This window comes from Sapajus apella, unplaced genomic scaffold, assembly GCF_009761245.1.
Source record: "Sapajus apella isolate SASKATOON/1434 unplaced genomic scaffold, GSC_monkey_1.0 scaffold9, whole genome shotgun sequence".
NCBI classification, from domain to species: Eukaryota; Metazoa; Chordata; class Mammalia; order Primates; family Cebidae; genus Sapajus; species Sapajus apella.
In genome coordinates this window covers 25,170,434-25,190,782 of record NW_022436949.1, presented here as the reverse complement: position 1 = coordinate 25,190,782, position 20,349 = coordinate 25,170,434, and the positions used below count along the sequence as shown (strand labels likewise).

The window sequence follows — 20,349 nt, the reverse complement described above, 5'->3', positions numbered from 1 at the left end:
AGACAGGGTTTCACCATATTGGCCAGGCTGGTCTCGAACTCCTGATGTCGTGATCTGCCCGCCTCAGCCTTCCAAAGTGCTGGGAATACAGGCGTGAGTCAACGCGCCCGGCAGACGATCACTGTTTTATTAAGTGAATTATTGTGCCCTCTGGAAGCACATTATATTATTTGAGTGGAAAGAAAACTGACAGAGGTGGAAAGCTGTTTTGAAAAAATTAAAATGTGTAGATAACGTTTATTCTCTTTATGTTTTGATTGCGCTGTGTTGACGGGCTGTGCGGGGTTTAATAATTAGGCGAAAAACTCTCCATCCTTCACCCCATCAAATCCCCGAAAACAATTTGGGGATTTTAAAAAATCGTCTTTCCGTGTCTTCCACACCTCCCTCCAGTACTACGCTTTCCTTTAGATTTTCCAAGATCCTTGATGCTTGTAGTAAACTGCCTTCCTACCCATTCGCAGGAACTTTCAGCTCCCTAACCAGTGATTTTCTTTTTCTTTTTTTTTTAATGAAAGGGAAATGTCTTGGAGATCGCGCGTTTCGAAAGCGCGTTTTCGTTTCCTCTCCTGGGCGGGCTAAATGGCCCTGCCGGGCCGCCGTAGCCGGCCCGCATGTCCCGTTTTGGCGAGGAGTCGCGGTAGGTCGGCGGGACTTCCGTGTTGGCGGGATTCTGAACGCTGCCATGGCTCAGACCGTGCAGAATGTTACATTGTCGCTCACTCTGCCCATCACGTGCCACATTTGCTTGGGGAAGGTAATGGGTGATTGCGGGCACAGCGATAAAATGGGATATGAAGTCGCTCTCCTGGGCCGAGGGCGGTCTCCTGCGGGGGCGGGGAAGGGGCGTGAGGCGCCGAGATGGGAGAAAAAGCTAACACGCGTTCTTGTTAGGAGGCCGCGTCCTGGGAGACTGGGGCAGCGCACCGTGATTGATGGTTTCATCTAGGCGCCTTTCGGAGGAGGGTGACAGCGGCCGGTGGTTGGAGGGAGGGCGGCGAACTGGACCTGCCACCGCCCGCAGTCTCACACGCGGGGCGCTGGCCTCGAAGAAGGCCCCATCAGAACTGCATTTCAGCAATATTTCACTTCCCTGTGCAGCCTCGCGTGGGGTGTAGTGAAGCCCATTAAAACACATTTCCTGGGAGCCTCACCCCGGGCTCCTTAGTCCTCTGTATGACTAGTGTTCATCTTCTGGGGCCTACAGTGCTGTGTATTGAGTCTTTTCCATTTCCAAGACCCCTTAAGGGCCTTTTCTTATCCTAGCCTGGAGGACTACGTTTGCTTTGAGTTCCTAATTTGAAAAGTCAATAGTAAGTGTTCCTGGAGGGTATTCAGAATAAGAGGTGTGGCCTTTAACTCAAAGAATAGGTCAGTCAGGAGATAGAATACTCTCTCTTTGTGATGCAGGAGGTGCCTAATGTGTTTGTAAAACGGGGTGGAAAGTGGTTCTGAATTAGAAACAGAGTTGGGAACTTTCTAATGCATTCCTCACTTTCATTTCCATTTGTACCTCCCTTTCCGTGTTTTAAAGAGCATTTCTTTACCGCAGAGATCGAGGCGGAAAGATACAATCAGCAAATTATTTTTACGTCTGTGGTGTGTCTGGGTGTCTGTTTAGTCCTCTCCCCCCACGCCCCCAGCGCAGTCTTACACAAACTTCCAGAGCAAGCCTTTGAGTGCCAGCCAAAACGATCTGCATTAGGTGTTTGAAGTTCTGTGTGAATTTACTGGGTTCAAAAAGTAAAAGAAGGTCAGGATTGGAAGCAACTGATAATTCATGATAGCAGTCAGAATGAAATGCCAATGAAATAACATGTGTTGGGAGATCGTATATAGGGGATGGCTTGGATCAATTCTGACTGGAGAGATCTAGGGCGACCTCCTCGAGGGTGGTGTTTGAGCTGGTATTTGCTGCTATTTACTGCCTGCCTGCATGGCTAGGGCGAGGGAAGAAGCGATGTTTCTATTTGCCACAGTCTACATTTGGCTCCTAACATGAAGTTCCTGGAAACATGTATTAAATTCCCAGTTAAGTTCCTCCAACACTAGCTTTAACGACTGATGAAAATATTCTTGCGAAGTAATTTTGTACACATTATACGTAATTTCCGTTAGTTAATAGGCTGTCTTTTGCAATTGTGTTGACAATGTGTTCTGTTTGATTTACCAAACCTATACTTTTTGTATTTAACTAAAGTGATACCTCATAGAATATAGTGATTTACAGATTACAGAATGCTTTTTTTGTATGCATATATTATTTTTAGCCTTCACACTAATGCTTTGAGGTAGGCTTGGCAAGCTTAGAGTCTTTGTGGTTGAACCTCTGCATTATCATTTGTGTCTTCAGAATACTAAGGCTTAGAGTCTTCATGGTTGAACCTCTATCATTATCATTTGTCTTCAGATTATTTCCTAAAACACTCATGTAACCTCATCCATGGCAGTAGGCACTTTTAGTTAGTTTTTTTTTTTTTTTTTTTTTTTCCTGTATTGGTTAACTTTATTCTAAAATAAAAATCAGACAATAAAGATAAAAAGAGAATCCCAGCACTTTGGGAGGCCAAGGCAGGTGGATCACCTGAGGTCGGGAGTTTGAGACCACCAACCTGATAAACATGGAGAAAACCCTTCTCTACTAAAAATATAAAATTAGCCGGGTGTGGTGGCACATGCCTGTAATTCCAGCTACTTGGGAGGCTGAGGCAGGAGAATAACTTGAACCCAGGAGGCAGGGGTTGCCGTGAGCCGAGATTGCCCCATTGCACTCCATCCTGGGCAGCAGGAGCGAAACTCTGTCTCGAAAAAAAAATTAAAAAATTAAGGATTTTTGAACAGGCCCTCTTTTTTCCCCCCCAGGTACTGTGGAAGCAGATAAGTATGCTGACTGAAGGCCTGAGTTCTGCCTTCAGACTAGCTGGGCTTTAATCTAGATTCTGCCACTTACCAGTCATACAGCCTTTTACAAGTTACTTCACTCCTTTGAGCCTCAGTTTCCTTGTCTGTAACAGTAGACATATGGTAATAGCATCAGCTTCCCGTCCTTCCAGTTTTCAGAAGATTAAACAAAGCATGTGCAATAAGTTTAGCATAAAGTTTGGCACAATAGCTGTTAGACTTTAGACGTTGAGGCCAGCCCTCAAATTGAGGTAATCAGCCTTTTCCAGTAATTGTTCTTTTTTTTTTTTTTTTTTTTTTTAGCCAGAGTCTTGCTGTCACCCAGGCTGGAGTGCAGTGGCTCAATCTCGGCTCACTGCAAACTCCGCCTCCCGGGTGCAAATAGTTCTCTGCCTCAGCCTCCCAAATAGCTGGGATTGTGGGCGCCCACCACCACACACAGCTAATTTTTGTATTTTTAGTAGAGATGACGTTTCACCATCTTGGCCAGGCTGGTCTTGAACGCCAGACCTTGTGATCCTCCTGCCTTGGCCTCCCAAAATGCTGGGATTACAGGCATGAGCCACCATGTTGTGCCCAGCCCAGTAAATGTTCTTCTAAATGAAGATTTGCATTCCCAACTAAGTGAGACCTGTGTGCTTTGGAAGTTGTCAGAGTACATCCAGAATTTTCAGCTGGTTCCATGACTCTTGCCTTTTGTATAGTGAAGGCAAATTCAGCATGATTGTGCTTCTCTCCCTTCCACACATATTATATTGGGAGGTACTAAAAATGTTGTGTCCCCAGGTTCACTTCTGCTTCCCTGACGTAGAGCATCTCTGGCCATTTCTGAGAATGGCCCTAAGGTTCTTCGTGCCTAACTCTTTTTAAAGAATATTGGTCATGTGCCACTGTCACCATATGTCCCCAGATCTCACAGTTAGCATCTTCTCTTTTGATTATTCAACAGAATTAAGGGCCATTATTCCTGGAGGATCGCTTTAAAAGGAAAAAAAAAAAAAAAGTGGATACCATGAAGGGGCAGGGGTGGGACAGGGAATTAAATCTGAAGAGATAGTTGCCAATTGAGATGGAGAAAAAGGAGAGAGAGCCTAATTATTCACCTGTTAATGTTTTGTCTTTGCACTTAAAATGGGAAAATTTAGAACTGTCTCTACTTCAGTGTGAAAGGTGAATTTCTCTCTACCCAATAATGTTTTTAGCAACTTTGCCAATATTTTAAGTAAGAGCTCTATGTGGCCTGAGGCAGTTAGGTATGATCCCATGGGGTGATTTATGTATAACATATTTTCTTGCCTTTTCTTCTTGCATTTTTTGTTCTATTTCTTAGACTAATGGGCCAGCAAGCAAAAATGTGGTAATGGTCTATCCCAGGGTATTTGTTAAGTGACATTTCATAGTGCTACCAGGCTGTTACAAACCAGTTTACCTCTAGATAATTCCAGGGTTTATCTTTTGAATTAGGACTCAAGCTGTGAAACCAAATTATGGCATGTAATACTTTTTATTGGCTGTGTATGTGTTTCACCATGAGTAAAAGCCAAATGTGGCCCGAAGTTGGTTTCATGAAAGGGTGAAGGAGATTCTCAAGAGAAGTGCAAACCAACTAATGCTTTTCAGCATTAATGTATCATATTCAGTTATTTCTCATTTGACTATGAGTCCAGTTTTGGGTACTACCTTTTAAGGTAAACAATAAACCAGAGTATTTTGAAAGCATTTGGAAGAGAATGAAATTGGGATTGGAATGTAGTTGGACTGGAATAGTGCTGGAATGAATGGATATGATAGAGAATCTTTAAATAATTTAAAAAGTTTTCATTTGGAAGGGAATCAAGCTTTGTGTGGCTCCATAAAATTAAGGTTTCTACTTAATATTAAGAGCAAGCTTTCTGGCTGAAATAACCAGAAATGAAATCAGCTTCCTTATAATACAGGAGTTCCTGTGTCTTGAAGTATCCTGTTTCCCATAGGAATGCTGTCAAAAGGATCCCTTCTTTCAGGGATGCCTCTCTGCTTCTCACCCTTATTTTTTATTTAAAATATTGAAAAGATAGGGCTAAGGACAAAGCCTTATGCGACTTAGAGTCCTCACTCTATGATGACAAATTCATTAATCACTGTTTACTTGGAGCTGTTGATTGACGAGCAAGCCATCCACATCTGTACATGGAGCCCATGTTTGAGTGCTGATTGCCTCTCAGTTCCCAAGAGTGGATTTAAGAACCAGCCTTGCACGTCATTGTCATAGGCAATTTACTTTGGAGAAAAGCCATATGGACTGCAAGTTCTACATTTTCCTCTGTTTTCCAGCTTAAAATAAGTTTGAAGGATTCAGTCACTTTCAGAAAAATATAACAATATTTGTATTTTTACATAGAGTATAACAAATTAATTAAAAAATCATAGATATATCCTAGTAATTATCAGGGTTGGTAAGTAATAGCTTACTTGACAAATAACAATTCTAGTTCATCTTAAAGTATTTCTGGTAGGGATGATGGCAGGAGAGAAAAGATGTATCATTTCTCCTTTTCTCCTTTTACGTGGACAGGAATGGGGACCCAGTTCTATAGGCATTAAGTGACTTATTTCATAGGGTGTGTGTGTATGTGTGTGCGTTTAGGACCTAAATTCTGGCCCAGAGCCTGGGATTTCTTAACCAAGAGCTATCTAGGAATTTTATTTTTAAAAGTTTCCAAATCCCCTACCATAGTCATTTTTACACTGAAGACTAATTAGTTTTCATAGTCTTTCAAGCTCTTCACTAGATAAACCCATAAAGTTTTGACAAGGTGCAAAAAATAATATTCTTTTTAGAAGCAGAGTTGGCTCTTGTCTCTTGTGAGGGGAGGATGTCAAAAGGGCATGGGAGTTGATTTTATAATAGGTATAATTGCAAGACCAGTTGGTAAAGTTGATCAATACTCTCTTCGCTCCCATCACCTCCATGTGTCCGGGATCTCAGTTCCTCCAGGCACATTGTCCTGTATTACTCCCTGATTATTGTTTGCTAACCCTGCTCCAAGGAAGAAATAACTGTTTCTGAGTTGAAAGAACACCTAATTTTGCAGTTGAATCAAATCCAGTACAAATCCTAGCTCTACCATTTATAACCCATATCATTATTTCCTAGATGCTCAGTTTCCACAACTGAAAATGGATTTGTTACTACAGCCCCACTAGCTTATTAGTGAGATTCCTGGGAATATCCCAGACTAGTGGTTCTCAATTAAATGGAGGTAGATTTTGTCCCGCAGGGACATTGGGCAGTGTCTGGAGACATTTCTCATTGTTTTCAAGAGCGTGCTACTGGCATCTGGTGGGTAGAGCCCAGGGATGCTGCTGGCTAAACATCATATAATATGCAGGGAAAGCCCCCAACCCCCGCCAAATTTCTTCACTCCAAATTTTAGTAATGGCAAAGTTGAGAAACCCTATTTGAAGCCAATATATAACTCTTAGTAGGTGAGTCTGGGACGATATGGATATTAATGGACAACAGCTTTAGGCATGGCTCTGCCCAAATATACTTACTTTTTTAAGAAAGGGTATTTGGTGGTAGCATGGAGTCTCTTGGGACTGAAACTTCTTGAAAAGAAGTTAAATATCAGAGCAGAGTAACAGATTGTAAGGTGTTAAGGACTGCCCCCTTAGGCCTATTCCAGTAAGAAGGGCCCATTCTTTACACCTGGGGGATACACCCTAGGATAGGAGTCTCCAGTCCATGTCTGGTACTGGTCAGTCAGTGGCCTGTCAGGAGGTGAGCAGGGAGTGAGGTAGCAGTACCATCTGAGCTCCGCTTCCTGTCAGATCAGAGGCGGCTTTAGATTTTCATAGGAACACAAACCCAGTTGTGAACTGAGTATGCAAGGAATCTAGATTGTGTGCTCCTTATGAGATTCTAACACCTGATGTTCTGAGGTGAAGCCCCCCAATCTGTGGAAAAAATTGTCTTACACGAAACCAGTCCCTAGTACCAAAAAAGTTGGGGATCACTCCCTAGGATACCACTTTAATATGCTTACTCCAGTTGAGTTTGGAATTGTATGTTACTTACCATTGCCATTTTTGTCTTGTATTTTTATTTCATGAGTACTGTTTTATTTCCACAGGTCTCATTTGAGAGTAAATTGGATAGAAATTCTAATAATGTGGCAAATGATGACTTTTTATTGTCTTAGGAAGATCTTATTAAAATCGTGTATGTGTTGGTATTGTATAGAGGACAATCTGGGTACAAGAGGATGGGTACTAGATTCTTTGTATTTTGCTATCAACGGTTACAGTCAAATATATAACAAGTAACTTGTTTTAGTAGTTCTTTAGAAATTTCTGTTCTCCCAAGATAAATTATTCCATTGTCTAGAAGTCATCATCTGATAAACACTCATTCCAATATTCATTTCCAAAGAAATGAATTAGTCAACTGTTTCAGGGAGTGTCCAACACAAAAGTGGTGATAATACTGGGTGTCCAAAAGTGAAGAAAATTTTCCTGTGGGTCACATTGTTAATGACTGTTAGCACACAGACCCAAGCAGTCTGCCTGTGGTGGTGGTTCCGTATCATTTTGGCATATTAAATGGGGAGGTTAATCTTCTGCTTTTTCACAGTTTGACAGTAATCATTGACCTTTTGCTTCTTGAAACACTTTTAGGATTATTGTCTCAGCCTTTCATTATAGTACATCAAAATTCACTTTTATTAATCTTATAGCTGCTGTTAGAGATGAGAAGGACTCACCCTGCTGCCAGTGAGCCTGAAATCTAATAAGGCAGACAGGATGTAAACGGTTTCTAAGTACAGCACAATGCAGAAAGAGGTGAACATTAAATAAATAAACAGAGACTGCTTGGTTAATTCTGAAAAAGATGAGTGAAGGCCTTGCAGAGGAGGTAGCATTTTATTCGCATCTTAAAAGGAGGGAAGGATTTTTTTTTTTTTTTTTTTTATTGTCTGGGGAGGATGGAAAGACCAGGAGGATACATCAAGCTAAGAAATGGGAGCTCCATTAAGTAGGGAGCCCCCAATGTTCTTATTGGTGAACACAAGTAGATTTGTGAGGTTGAAGTGTGCATTGTGTCAAATGTTGAAATGGTAGGTCAAAGGAAATGGCTGTTTAAGAACTAGATTATGTTTTTTGAAGGCTATACCTACAACTATCAGCAGGAAAAAGTCATTGCTGTTTTGTAGGAGAGGAGTGAAAGCTGCTCTTTCATGTTTTAGGAAGGTAGCTCTGGCATCATTGTGAAAGGTGTACTGAAATGAACATTTGGAATCTAGGGAGGTAGTCATTGCAGTAGATCAAACGTGAAAGAATGAGAACCTTAAACTCATTGGGGTGAGGATGCAAAGGAAAGGGTAGATGAGAGGTAAAAGAACATTTGAAAGTAGATTTGTCATGTTTTGGCTATTCCAAGACGTACATTTTGTTTTCAAATTATGTAACATCTCTGAAATCTGGTTGTGTCTTAACAATTGTAATTGAGAGTCTTTCTTTCTTTCTTTTTTTTTTAGTGATACATAAAATATTGGTAAATCTTCAAATCTGTGGCTTCTTAGACTTTATAATACCAGCATCTGATGACAATGTGGATGGTAAGGATAAGTAAAAAGAGTGATTCAAAAGCCAGGCACGGTGACTCACACCTGTAATCCCAGCACTTTGGGAGGCTGAGGTGGGCAGATCACAAGGGCAGGAGATCCAGACCATCCTGGCCAACATGGTGAAACCCGTCTGTACTAAAAATACAGTAATTGGCCAGGCGTGGTGGCATGCGCCTGTAGTCCTAGCTACTCAGCAGGCTGAGGCAGGAGAATTGATTGAACCCAGGAGGCAAAGGCTGCAGTGAGCTGAGACTGTGCCACTGCACTGCAGCCTGGGTGACAGAGCGAGACTCTGTCTCAAAAAAAAAAAAAAAGTGATTTAGCGACAGCTTTGTTGTAACTCAAGTGGAGAAGTAGTTATCTCATTAACTTAGGTGAGAGGGCATGCAAGTGTGTAGAGGAGGCCAAGTTTGATTTTGGACATGTTATGGTTGAATCAGCTACAGGATCCTTATATGTACTTGGCTCCTGGGCATTTGAATATAGTAATATTATTACTTTTTTTTTTTTTTTGAGGTATAGCTATGTAGAAGTGTCCGTGCTAACATCCATTATAGTATGTTAACACCTGAATAAAAAGGTTACTAGGTTAAACCAGTTTTCAGAGGCAGAAACCGATGCCCACAGTAGCTAAAGGGCTTACCCAAGGTCAGACTGCTCCATAAATGGAAGAACTGGAGTTGGCCTCAAGTTTGTCTGTCAGAGCCTAAACTCTGCCACTCACTGAGGTCCAGTTACAGAGGGAGACTTGGGAGTTGTCAGCATAGAATAGATGTTAATGACATGTGACACAGGAGATTGTGAGAGAAAATAGAACATATCCGATAAGATGGCCCAGGACAAAACGTTAGAAAAAGTAGTTACACCACCTTTAATATCTAGACTGTAAGCATCCCACTCTCTGATCCTGTTTCCATCATACTTACTCTCTACCATTACTTCAGCCTTATTGAGACATTTTTGTTGACTCTATCACTTTTTCACTGTCATCATTACCACTTATGTACTTGTTTGCTTTATTATTCGTGGTCATTTGTTATCATCAGTTGCTGTCTCTCCCTCGTTGGCAAAACCCCAACAGTGGGTAAACCAAACTACTCATCTATTTCCTGCCTGAATCTGCACAGCTAAATATTGATAAGAAAAATACACACCTATGTTAATTGATCTTACTTTGCATTAGAAACCACAGACCTGGAAAAGGAACACAACAATGTGTAGCGATCCTACTACATATTCCTAATAAGTTTGCTTTCTCACTTTTCAAAATTACTGCTTTATTCTATTCTCTTGTTTTCTCAAATCTGTAACCCACCTGCCTTCTCATTTTCTAACCTCATCTCCTATTTAATGACAAAAGAGAAGCAGCTGAGAAAGTTGAAACATATATTTCCTCATCTTTCCATCAACAGATCTTCCATCCCTTTGTATTTCTTCACACATCTTCTACTTTCTCTTCTGTTGCAAAAGAAGACAAACGCTCACTCCCATGTAAGCCAAAATAGCCCTTTGTGCTTTGGATCCCTTTCCCTTCTTGACTTCTTAGGGACTTTGCTGCCTGTTGCTGTAATACCCCTACCACTCCTCCTCCATCACTAATACCCCCTCTTTATCATTGCCATTGGCATTCCTAACCATGGTCTCATTTTTATGCCCTCTCCTTTATAGCAAAACGTGAAAGAATTGTCTGTATTTTCTGTCTTCACTTCTTCATCTTTCATTGTCTCTCAACCTCTAGTCAGGTTTCCATCCCCACCATTCTCTGAAACAGTGCTTGTTAGTAACTGATCACTGTGACTTCCAAGTAGTTAAATCCCATAGTCACATCTCAGTACACATCAAACTCAGTCTCTCATCAATATTTTACTCATCTGGCCACTGTCTCTCTCTTGAAAAACTTTCTTGCCTTGACTTCTGTGATAACATATTCTTCTTTCCTTTATCACAGGCCCCCTTCTTGTCAATTTCCTCTGCTGGTTGCTCTTCCTCTTCCTTTGCTTGCTGGAATGCCTTCTTTTTTCCAGCTGTTTTGTTAATTCGGGGGATCTCCTCTGGTCCTTTGGCTTTACATGCTCATATCTTTGGTGCCAGTGACTCAAAACCTGCCTTGCTGAACTTGTCCACTTAAAAATGAGCTTAGCATCACAAATTTAACATGGCTGAAACAGAATTCTTGATTTTTACCTTGTATGAAATCTGCTTCTCTTGTCTTTTCCACTTTAGTATATGATCTGTAAAAGTAGATAACAGTCCAAGTAGGTAACTTCCCTTTTTACGTGAGCTTCCTAATTTTGGTGTACATAGTACTTTTAGGAATATTGCAGGAATATGATTGTGTGTGTGTGTGTGTGTGTGTGTGTGTATATGTGTGGGGGGGCGGAGTTACAGAATAGATAAAGCAGTATCTTCTTGATTTGGGATTTTTGTGTTCTTAAAAGATTTCATGACATAAAGATGAAATTAAAACATATATGAATATATTATAGGTCTGGACTTGTAAATTACATGAATTTTTGAGACAAAAAAGATAGAACCTGCAAAGAAAGTTCAGATTTGTCTGCCACTTGAGACTCTGACTAGGAGTCCTTTATAGATAAGCATTCAGTCCTGACTGCTGCTTAAGAGCACTTTGAGAGAAGAGTTTGAAACACTGTGATTCATTTTTTTTTTTTTAATGAATCTTGTTAAACCAGTTGAAATAAATGATTAGAATTACGTTTCTCCAAGAGGAAGTTTAAATCTATTCCACATTATCTTTGTTTAGTTTTCTTGGGTTAGTGTTCATAATTAAGGGAGAACCAAAATGTTTGGAAAGCCAGACTGAGACCAGAGAGCTCTTTGTAATGAGACTCAAATGATTACCTGCCTGTCATGAATAGCCATGCATCTGTTATTTCTTTGAGAGGAGGGACTCCTTTCAAATTAATGAATACTCAGAGTATCCTTTTAAGGCAGACATAGAGCAGCACAAGGATTTTCTCTGAGAAAAAATGGCTTGTGGCAGTTCTGTCTCTTCATTCTCCCTCTTCTTACTCTGCTTTTCATCGGCCTTCTTGGCTTCCAGTTCCTAGTTTACAAGGGTTCTACACTGTAATTATTATTAGAACAGGGAAATATTTAAAACGGCTATGAAATGTTTTGAGTCGCACAGTGAAGATACCGTGTCAATCAAGTAAAAGACTGCATTTTTCTGTGCCGTTTTTGTTTGTATTGTTAAATTTGTGCTGTTTGAAAAAACATTAAATCATTATTTTCTTCTGACAACTTTCCCAGCTAGTTGAATCTTAATACTATCTTAATAGCAGTTAATCATTCAACAAATCTTTGTTGAGTACCTGCTAAGCACCAAACTGTCTTCTAGGCACTAAAGATTTAGTTATGAATGAGAGTAAATAAGTTCTTGCTCTCGTGAGTTTCCATTCTGATAAGGGAGACAGACAATAAATATGTAAACACATGTATAATATCAGGTAATATAAATGCTGAGGAGAAAATCAAAGCAGCTTCTCTTTTTCAGTTTTCCTCCTGATAAAGCTACTATACAGTCAAAACACCCATTAACCCTGAGCAAGCTACCTAATTTCTTCATGCCCTTGTTTTCTTATTTGTAAAGTATATTTACCCTGTTCACCTCACAATGAGTTGTATTTTTGTAAAGAGAGTTGGAAAGGGTTGGGGCGGTAAAAGATTCATGTGAAAGCCCTTTGTAAAATATGACTATAAATGTAAGTATTATTATTTGTGCTTGTTTAAATGGAGTCAAGGATTTGTGTATTTGGTATATCTTAGTGTTTCTGTCTGCATTGTTTGTCGTTTAGATTATAAACTACTTGAGAGTGGAGCTCGGGCCTTTTGGGCTGTTTTAGCTTTCACTACTGTTTGGTTTTTGGGAGTTGCTAGTAAAATGTCAATACTTAATGGTTAGTTGCTGTTACTCTGTAACATAGGAATGAATTGAGAAAAGGATTCAGGCATCAGATGGATGATTATGCTAAATGATATTTTCAAAAACCTAATCCTGCCGTACCATAATGCTAAAGTAGAAGAGTTTGAGTGAAATTGTCCCAGCCTTAGTGGAACAAAAAGTGTTTTCTTTTTGACATGAGTTCTGTGGTTAGGTACAAAATAAAGCATTTTATATGTCAAAAGCTTCAGTCTCCATGACCCGGTATCTCAGGTAGAATCTCTGTTAAACATGTGTAAAAAGAAGTGTGGTAAAAGGAAGTAGTGTTTTTAATGGCCCTAGATAACCCTTCTTAAACACCTACTTAAGTTTAGAGCAGTTTGCTCTAAACTAAACCATTTGGTCTTCTAGTTATGACTGTTGTTTTGTGCTAAAAGTGTTGTTTCTTTTTTCAAAGGTCCGTCAGCCTGTCATATGCATCAACAACCATGTATTTTGTTCGATATGTATTGATTTGTGGTTGAAGAATAATAGCCAATGTCCAGCTTGCAGAGTCCCCATCACTCCTGAAAATCCTTGCAAAGAAATTATAGGTAAGGGCCTGTTTTTATACATATAGGAATAGGTTTGAAACAATCTCCAAATAATGTATATTTTGGGAAAGGCTTAAATATAAGACTATTTTCAGTCATGCTATTTGGCCAACATAATGCTGAGTGGATGAGTAATTTGTGTAATGTATATATGTGGAGCAGCTGAGGCACAAGGCACTGAGAGGTGCTAAGAGGAATAACACTGAGAGCCTCATGGAACTTACACTCTTGTAGCAACTGAACCAAAAGAAAAGCAGCAAGTGCTAAGGCCTCCCCTAAAAACCCAGAGAGTCCAGCGAAGAAACTTCAGCTAAGAACATTGAGAAGGGCTTCATAAAGTAGGTGGCCTTTAAACTGGACATTTAAATTTAAGGATGGATAACATTTCAACTGGTGAAAATTAAGGAGGGTGTTTCCTGCGGGGAGAATAGCATGAACTAAAGTTTAGATATAGGAAAACATAAAGCATGCTTTTAGAAATGATCAAAAGTCGACTTTGGGTCCGACTGTTGAAATAAGACAAAAGGTAAATTGAGACTTTAATGCAGAGAACCTTGAATGACAGCTAAATTAGGGACTTGCTCTGGGATTGAGAAGAAGGGTGTAGTGGGCATGATGGTTTTGAGCAAAGAATGGTATGAATCAAAATGTGCATTACGAATATTACTCATGTGGTAATAAATAATGTTGGACTATAGGATTAGACAGGTTGTGAGTAGGTCTGGTAGGAGGCTTTTGCCTAGGTGTGATAGGAAATATAAGTCTGGATTAAGGGTATAAAACAAAGTCAGTATCACACTAATATCGGTGGGGCAAAGGAGGAATAAAACTTGAACTAGAGGATCCTTGAAAAAGAAAACTTCTAAAGAGCCTTTTTTTGAGTTTGGTTTTTATTCCACTCATATAAGTTATTTATTTTAGATTATAAAAATTAAAATGATTTCTACTTGTTTTTGCTATAGGAAAAATTGAAAGTGAATCTATAATTAGCCAAATATAGAAAACATCTTTCAGAAAACTTAAGAAGCCATTGTAATAGTACCAAGTTAGGGAAAATGGATTTAAAAGATTTTTACAAGGGAAATAGAAAGGAATATATATGCTACAGAGCAAAAAAAGAACTAGTAGGACTTAGGAAATAAAAGACCTGAAGGAGGAATCAGAGTTGGCTTTGGTACCTGGGTGAAATCTGGTAGAGGACTAATTCTCTGCTTTGTTGCATGCTGTGGGATTAACCTCTGTTTCTTTGTTTGTTTGTTTGTTTGTTTGTTTTTTACCTGCTGAATTTCACCAAGGAGTCAATTCTTTTCTTACAGAATATGAGCTTCGATGATTTGAATATTTTACCCATTTTTCTTCTTATCCCATATCCTACCTTTATTATTCATACCTAAATGATATTTCATGAATTCTCTCAAGGGAAATAGTTCATCCATTTTTGCATTTGGATAGAACATCCTGAAAAAAAAAATCTTTAAAAACCTTTGCTATTATCATAATGCTAAGAAGTACAAAGAAGGTAACCACAGCATCAGTGAAGAGCTCTTGGGAAGAATTCATTGTGAGTGCATTTGTAACAAGTCATGATATACAGTTAATGCCATGACTTATAATCCATGGTAACTAGGTTGTTAGAATCCATGAAAAGATATTAATCTAACTAGATACGCATATAGCAGGAATATATTTTTTTATAATATTTTGGTTAAATGTAAAGGTAATAATTGATTTTATTATTTAAATATAATCTGTTTTTCATAATTTGAAGTAGTCCAAATGTGATAATATATAGCCCTTTCCTCCACTGAGTTTGCTGTGATAAGATATATAGATAGGTAAACACAATATGATATATTACTGAAGGTATTTCTTATGGTATTACTTGATATTTATTTTTTTCTCAGGATTAGGTAGAGAAAAGGCCTAGTTGTTAGCCCCAAGTGTGTATATAAGGGAAAGGGTAGATACTAAGCTGGAAAGCTATATAAAACAGTAAGGAAAAGGTTCATTTTCATTCTGCCTGAATCAGGATGAAAAATTAGGATTTTTTTTTTTCCTATAGGAGGAACAAGTGAAAGTGAACCTATGCTAAGCCATACAGTCAGGAAGCATCTTCGGAAAACTAGATTTGAATTACTACACAAGGAATATGAGGTAAACATTAATTAAAGTTTAAAGTTATGTCAGCAATGAATTCAAGGTAAAAATTGACCTACCTCAGTCCCCAGACTTCTTAGACTAAATATCCAATGAAACTTTCAATGCCTATTTAAAAAAAAAAACACTTATTTGGTAAATTCTTTTTCTTTTTCCCTTTCCTATTTTAAATAAAGAGGTTTTTTTGCTTTATTTTTCCTTTCAGTACCAAGGAAAGGGGGAATGGGATTCCAGAAAAAAAGAACAGATGGCAGCATTTCTTTTTTTTTCTTTTTTAAGTTAAAATTTGCACCTCTATAGACATGTCACTTTATATTTGCTTCCTCAAAAAGTTGGGAGAAAAAGGAAATCTTGTGAAAGCCCGTCTGACCTCTATAGTCATCATTTGCTTTTGCCTATTAATTTACTGATGATTATAAGCCTGATCAATTCTAGTGAATGCTATACCTAATGTCGACTGCCACACAGAGATTTTAGTATGAAACATGCTATTTGCTAGTTATTGTCTAAAGGTGAATTAACAGGCTGATTAGACATAGTGATGCTACTTTTACAAATAAATTCGTGCTAATAGAATACATACACTTTTGAAGAGCATACATTAAGCCCAGTTTCTTTTTACATTGACTTAAGAGGAAGATATTATCGATCCCCTCTTTTGACTCAAAATATCTTTCAGTTAAACTGTATACATGGAAGCTACTTCAACTGCCTCAAAAATTTTTGGAGTGCAGTGGGGCATAAATACATGATTGAATATGTGTTTAGTCATTTGTGTGTTCCCCACATATATGAATTTGTTTGTTTTATAAAAATGCTATATAACTTGAAATGTATTGCAATTTAAAACAGTAAGTAGTACTATCTGTGTGACATTTAATGCTAAAATGTATTTTTATGTAATGAATATTTATCATACTTAGTAAACAAATTAATCCTTTGGGAGATCACTTGAGCTACTTGGGAGTTTATTTTCTAACAGAATTTTTAATAACCTCAGTTTAAGGTGACATTTATTATAGATGAATAAATGACATTATAGTAAGGAGTTCTAACCCAAATGTTTAGCAACTGGTTTTAAGATAATAAATAGTTCCAGAGTGGGAAAGCTAATACTTGCAATGGTCATAGTAGTAATTGAAGAACTAGAATCCAGAAAAGTAAAAAATCAAAAATTAACTACAGGTATTATTCTGAAATGGGTAGATGGTTTCACTCATACATCAGATATAGAAGTGAAAATATAAATGTCAAACAAAACCCTAACAATCTTTGTTTTTTTTTTTGAGACACCCTCACTTGGTCACCCAGGCTGGAGTGCAAATGGTGCAATCTCAGCTTACTGCAACCTCCGCCTCCTGGGTTCAGGCAGTTCTTCTGCCCCAACCTCCAAGTAGCTGGGACTACAGGCGCCTGCCACGACACCCAGCTAATTTTTTTGTATTTTTAGTAGATACGGGGTTTCACCATGTTGGTCAGGCTGGTCTTGAACTCCTGACCTCAGGTGATCACCCACCTCAGCCTCCCAAAGTGCTGGGATTACAGGCATGATCATCTTGATAACTGTACAGTCAGCCCTTCATGTCCAAGGGTTTATCATCTGTGGATTCAACTAACTAAGATTGAAAATTTTTGAAAAAAAAAAAAAAAAAAAATATATATATATATATATATATATATGTAAACAATGCAGTTTACCAACTATTTGTATAACGTTGACATTGTTATTAAAAATAATCTAGAGATGATTTAAAATGTATGGAAGGATGTACATAGATTACATGCAAATACAGCACTAGCCATTTTCCACCAGGAACTTGAGCATCCATGGATTTTGGTATCCCTAAGGGTCCTAGAACCAATCTCCTGTGGAGGTGGGGATGGGGTGGGACACCAGCTGTACGTTTTTTTTTTCACCCTGCTCCACTCAATGTACTTTTTAATTCCCCTCAGTAAAGCAGTTTAATATACCTCAAGGGGGTTTTTTTGGGGTTTTTTTTTTTGTTTTTTTTTTGTTTTGTTTTGTTTTTTTGAGACAGAGTTTTGTTCTTGTTGCCCAAGCAGGAGTGCAATGACACGATCTGGGTTCACTGCAACCTCTGCCTCCTGGGGTCATGCGATTCTCCTGTCTCAGCCTCCCAGGTAGCTGGGATTACAGGCATGCACCACCATGCCCAGCTAATTTTTTGTATTCTTAGTTAAGCTAAGGCGGGTGGATCACCTGAGGTCAGGAGTTTGAGACCAGCCTTACTGACATGGTAAAACCCCGTTTCTACTAAAATTAAAAGGTTTTTTTTTTTTTTTAATGGAATGTACTTTCCTGTTGGAATTCATGCAGCTTTTCTTATTTTCTGGATGATATCTTAAATAGAATCAAAGATTTGGCATTTTTAAAAATCAGAACTATCATTGAATTAAAATGAAAGCAGCATAAATCCCAATTTTTATGTCAGGCCACATTTTGAGAATTTAAACTGTATGTGATTTTCTCCCAACAAAACTATTTTGATGTGTAAAGAATCTGTATATCTACAGAATTTTAAGTACAAAATTCAAACCGTGTTGGCTTCAGTTTAGCATATGTATATATGTATTTAGTGTCTATGCCTGCCTTATGACTATGCAATGCTTTTTCAGGATGAAATAGATTGTTTACAGAAAGAAGTAGAAGAGCTTAAGAGTAAAAATCTCAGCTTGGAGTCACAGATCAAGACTATTCTGGATCCTTTAACCTTGGTGCAGGGCAACCAAAATGAAGACAAACATCTAGTCACGGATAATCCAAGTAAAAGTAACCCAGAAACTGTAGCAGAGTGGAAGAAAAAACTCAGAACAGCTAATGAAATCTATGAAAAAGTGAAAGATGATGTGGATAAGCTAAAGGAGGTAAGTTGTGGTTTTTAAAAATCTATTATGGTTGTTTTTAAAATTATTTTAAGTATCTTCAAAAGTATAAATAGCCATATGATCTTGACTCATCATCAGATGATTTGTGAGGAAAGAACAGAATTTCTGGATAAGCATTTATATGCAATAAGAAGACTTTTTCTCATTTAAATATTATTAGCTGCCAAGAACTATCAGGTGGTTCTATTTGTAACTATAATTGGAGACTGTGTAGTGCTTCTGTATAAGATTGCATCTTCTAGAAGAGTAATATCAATTTAAAGGATGTGTTTCTGTTTCCTCCTCTTTGTGGTTTGCCTTAGTTTTTTTAAACTTATGTCAGTGACTTCCTCGTGTAGGTATAAACAAGCACAAACCCATTTTCCCGTGTATAAAAGGAAAAGTTTTGACCTTATCTTTTCTGTTGCTACAACTGTCTTATTTTTAAGATTGTAGATAGACAAATAAAGGCTTAGTAACCAATTCCAGGACTATTTCATGCAAAAGAATATTGTGGTTTATGAAACTGGTTCATTTTTTTCAATTATTTGAACAAGATAGAGCATGGTGAAAAAGGCAAACTTCTAGGATTTTTCAGTCTAGAAAGGGAGACGAGATCCATGCCATCAGCAAGATCCATGCCATCAGCTAGATGTTATAGTCAACTGCTGCAATGCTGTCTGACCCAAGTGACCAGCCTTTAGCTTGAGTTCAGGTTGATCCACAGTAGAGTCGTCTTGTGCTAAATGGAGATGGTTTTATAGTACTCAGTTCTACAATCACATGCTCAACTATTTGCATTTCGTTAAAATACTATTTCTGTGTGAAATTACTAAATCTTGCTTCCCCAAATTATTAATGACCTCCATGTGATATTTTAAAGAAGTTCCCCTGTATATTGGCTCTCAGGTCCTCAGGTTAAGTAGCAGAGAAATACCTGCAACTTAGATGTAAGCCATCTTCCACATATAAAATAAACGTTCTGTTGCTCTGAAAAGGCTAGGGTGAGGGGAAGAAGATAACCTAGTGCTTTCAGAGAAAAAAGAAACTACAGACATAATTACACTGAGTTTGTTATAAGTGTATAGGAAGGGGAAGTATGTAGTTTCTTTGATTATTGATGGCCATCATTAGTATGTTGATTTATTAGAAGACGAAAGGATACTAAAAGGAATACCAACTGGGAAATTACAGTATTTATCAATTTGCCTTGTTTCCTTTAATTTCCATGGTTCTTCTTGAGCTATTGGAAAGCACTATATGGTCTACTTTATAGTTGTTAAACTTTGTTTAAAGTTTTGGCAGTAAATACTTCTTAGAATATGAAGCTTTTAAGCATGATATGAGGGATGTTTATTAAAGAAGAATACATAAAGCACAGTTAATTTTCCTTTGCTCTTTTAATGATCACATGTTAAATTCAATACTCAAATCTACCCTGGGACTTCAGAATTATTTGGGATATTGAATAAGCCCATTTTCTATGCCTACTGATGCCAGTAGGTAATAGGCTATAAACTGGGATCATAAGTGAATGAAAAAACATGGACTGCAGAGACAAAACTAAAGTATGGAGTGCAAAATAGTAACATACTATAAATCAAATACAGGAGTATCAAAGATTCAGAATAAAGGACTGCTTAGCATGAATGAAGTGCTCTTTTTTTCTGATGTTACCTGGAATGGGTGAGTTTTGAACCATCACAAGGCTAGTCTCATTACCCAGTCAGTGTTAAAAATGCAGAAGTATTAGCTGAAGTATTCATTACTCTTTTAGGTGCAACAGGTAGGCAGAACTCTGCCCTTCATAACTTCAACTCGCTTAACCCTCTTGAACTTAAAAATACCTTTGATAGTTGAGGAACTAGCAAGCCTATAATGAGAAGTATTAGAGAGTCACAGGACTGTTGAGAGACTTTGAAGCATAGCCATACGGTAGTGGTGGGGGCCAGGGAAGGAGAAAGGCAGTCAAATGAGTTTCTAATTTAAGCTTGTCATCATCATCAAAAAGCATTCACTAAGTGCCTCCCCTTATGGTGCTATGCTTGAGAGCTTAATTCATTGTCTGCATATATGAGGAAGTAAATGGCTTTCCCTATAACTTCAGAGAAGCAGTAATGGTGTTTATCAATCACTTAAAGAATTAACTCTTCACAGTCCTGGTTGGTGTGCCTCCATGAAGATAAGGAGGTGCTTAGACCCTGCAGGGAAGCTGGATGAGTCTAAGTAAGGGAGTTAGAATTTTGCCAAAATAATGTTCTCTACCTTATTTCTCCTATGATCCTTGTGATGCAGCTTA

General features: G+C 38.3%; 1 protein-coding gene across 2 annotated transcripts in view; it reads left to right on the top strand.

Annotated features, from left to right (window-relative positions):
• Positions 1-615: 615 nt before the first annotated feature.
• Positions 616-20,349, top strand: part of OBI1 (ORC ubiquitin ligase 1) — a 39,423-nt gene continuing 19,689 nt past the window's right edge. Inside the window, exons 1-4 of one of the 2 annotated variants that reach the window (XM_032277440.1) lie at positions 616-640; positions 12,872-13,007; positions 15,070-15,161; positions 17,802-18,050. In XM_032277440.1, the coding sequence (XP_032133331.1) occupies positions 15,093-15,161; positions 17,802-18,050 (318 nt within the window). In that variant the 5' untranslated portion in view covers positions 616-640; positions 12,872-13,007; positions 15,070-15,092. Of the gene's footprint in view, positions 758-12,871; positions 13,008-15,069; positions 15,162-17,801; positions 18,051-20,349 lie in introns of both variants that reach the window. The other variant, XM_032277439.1, reaches the window with a different exon arrangement.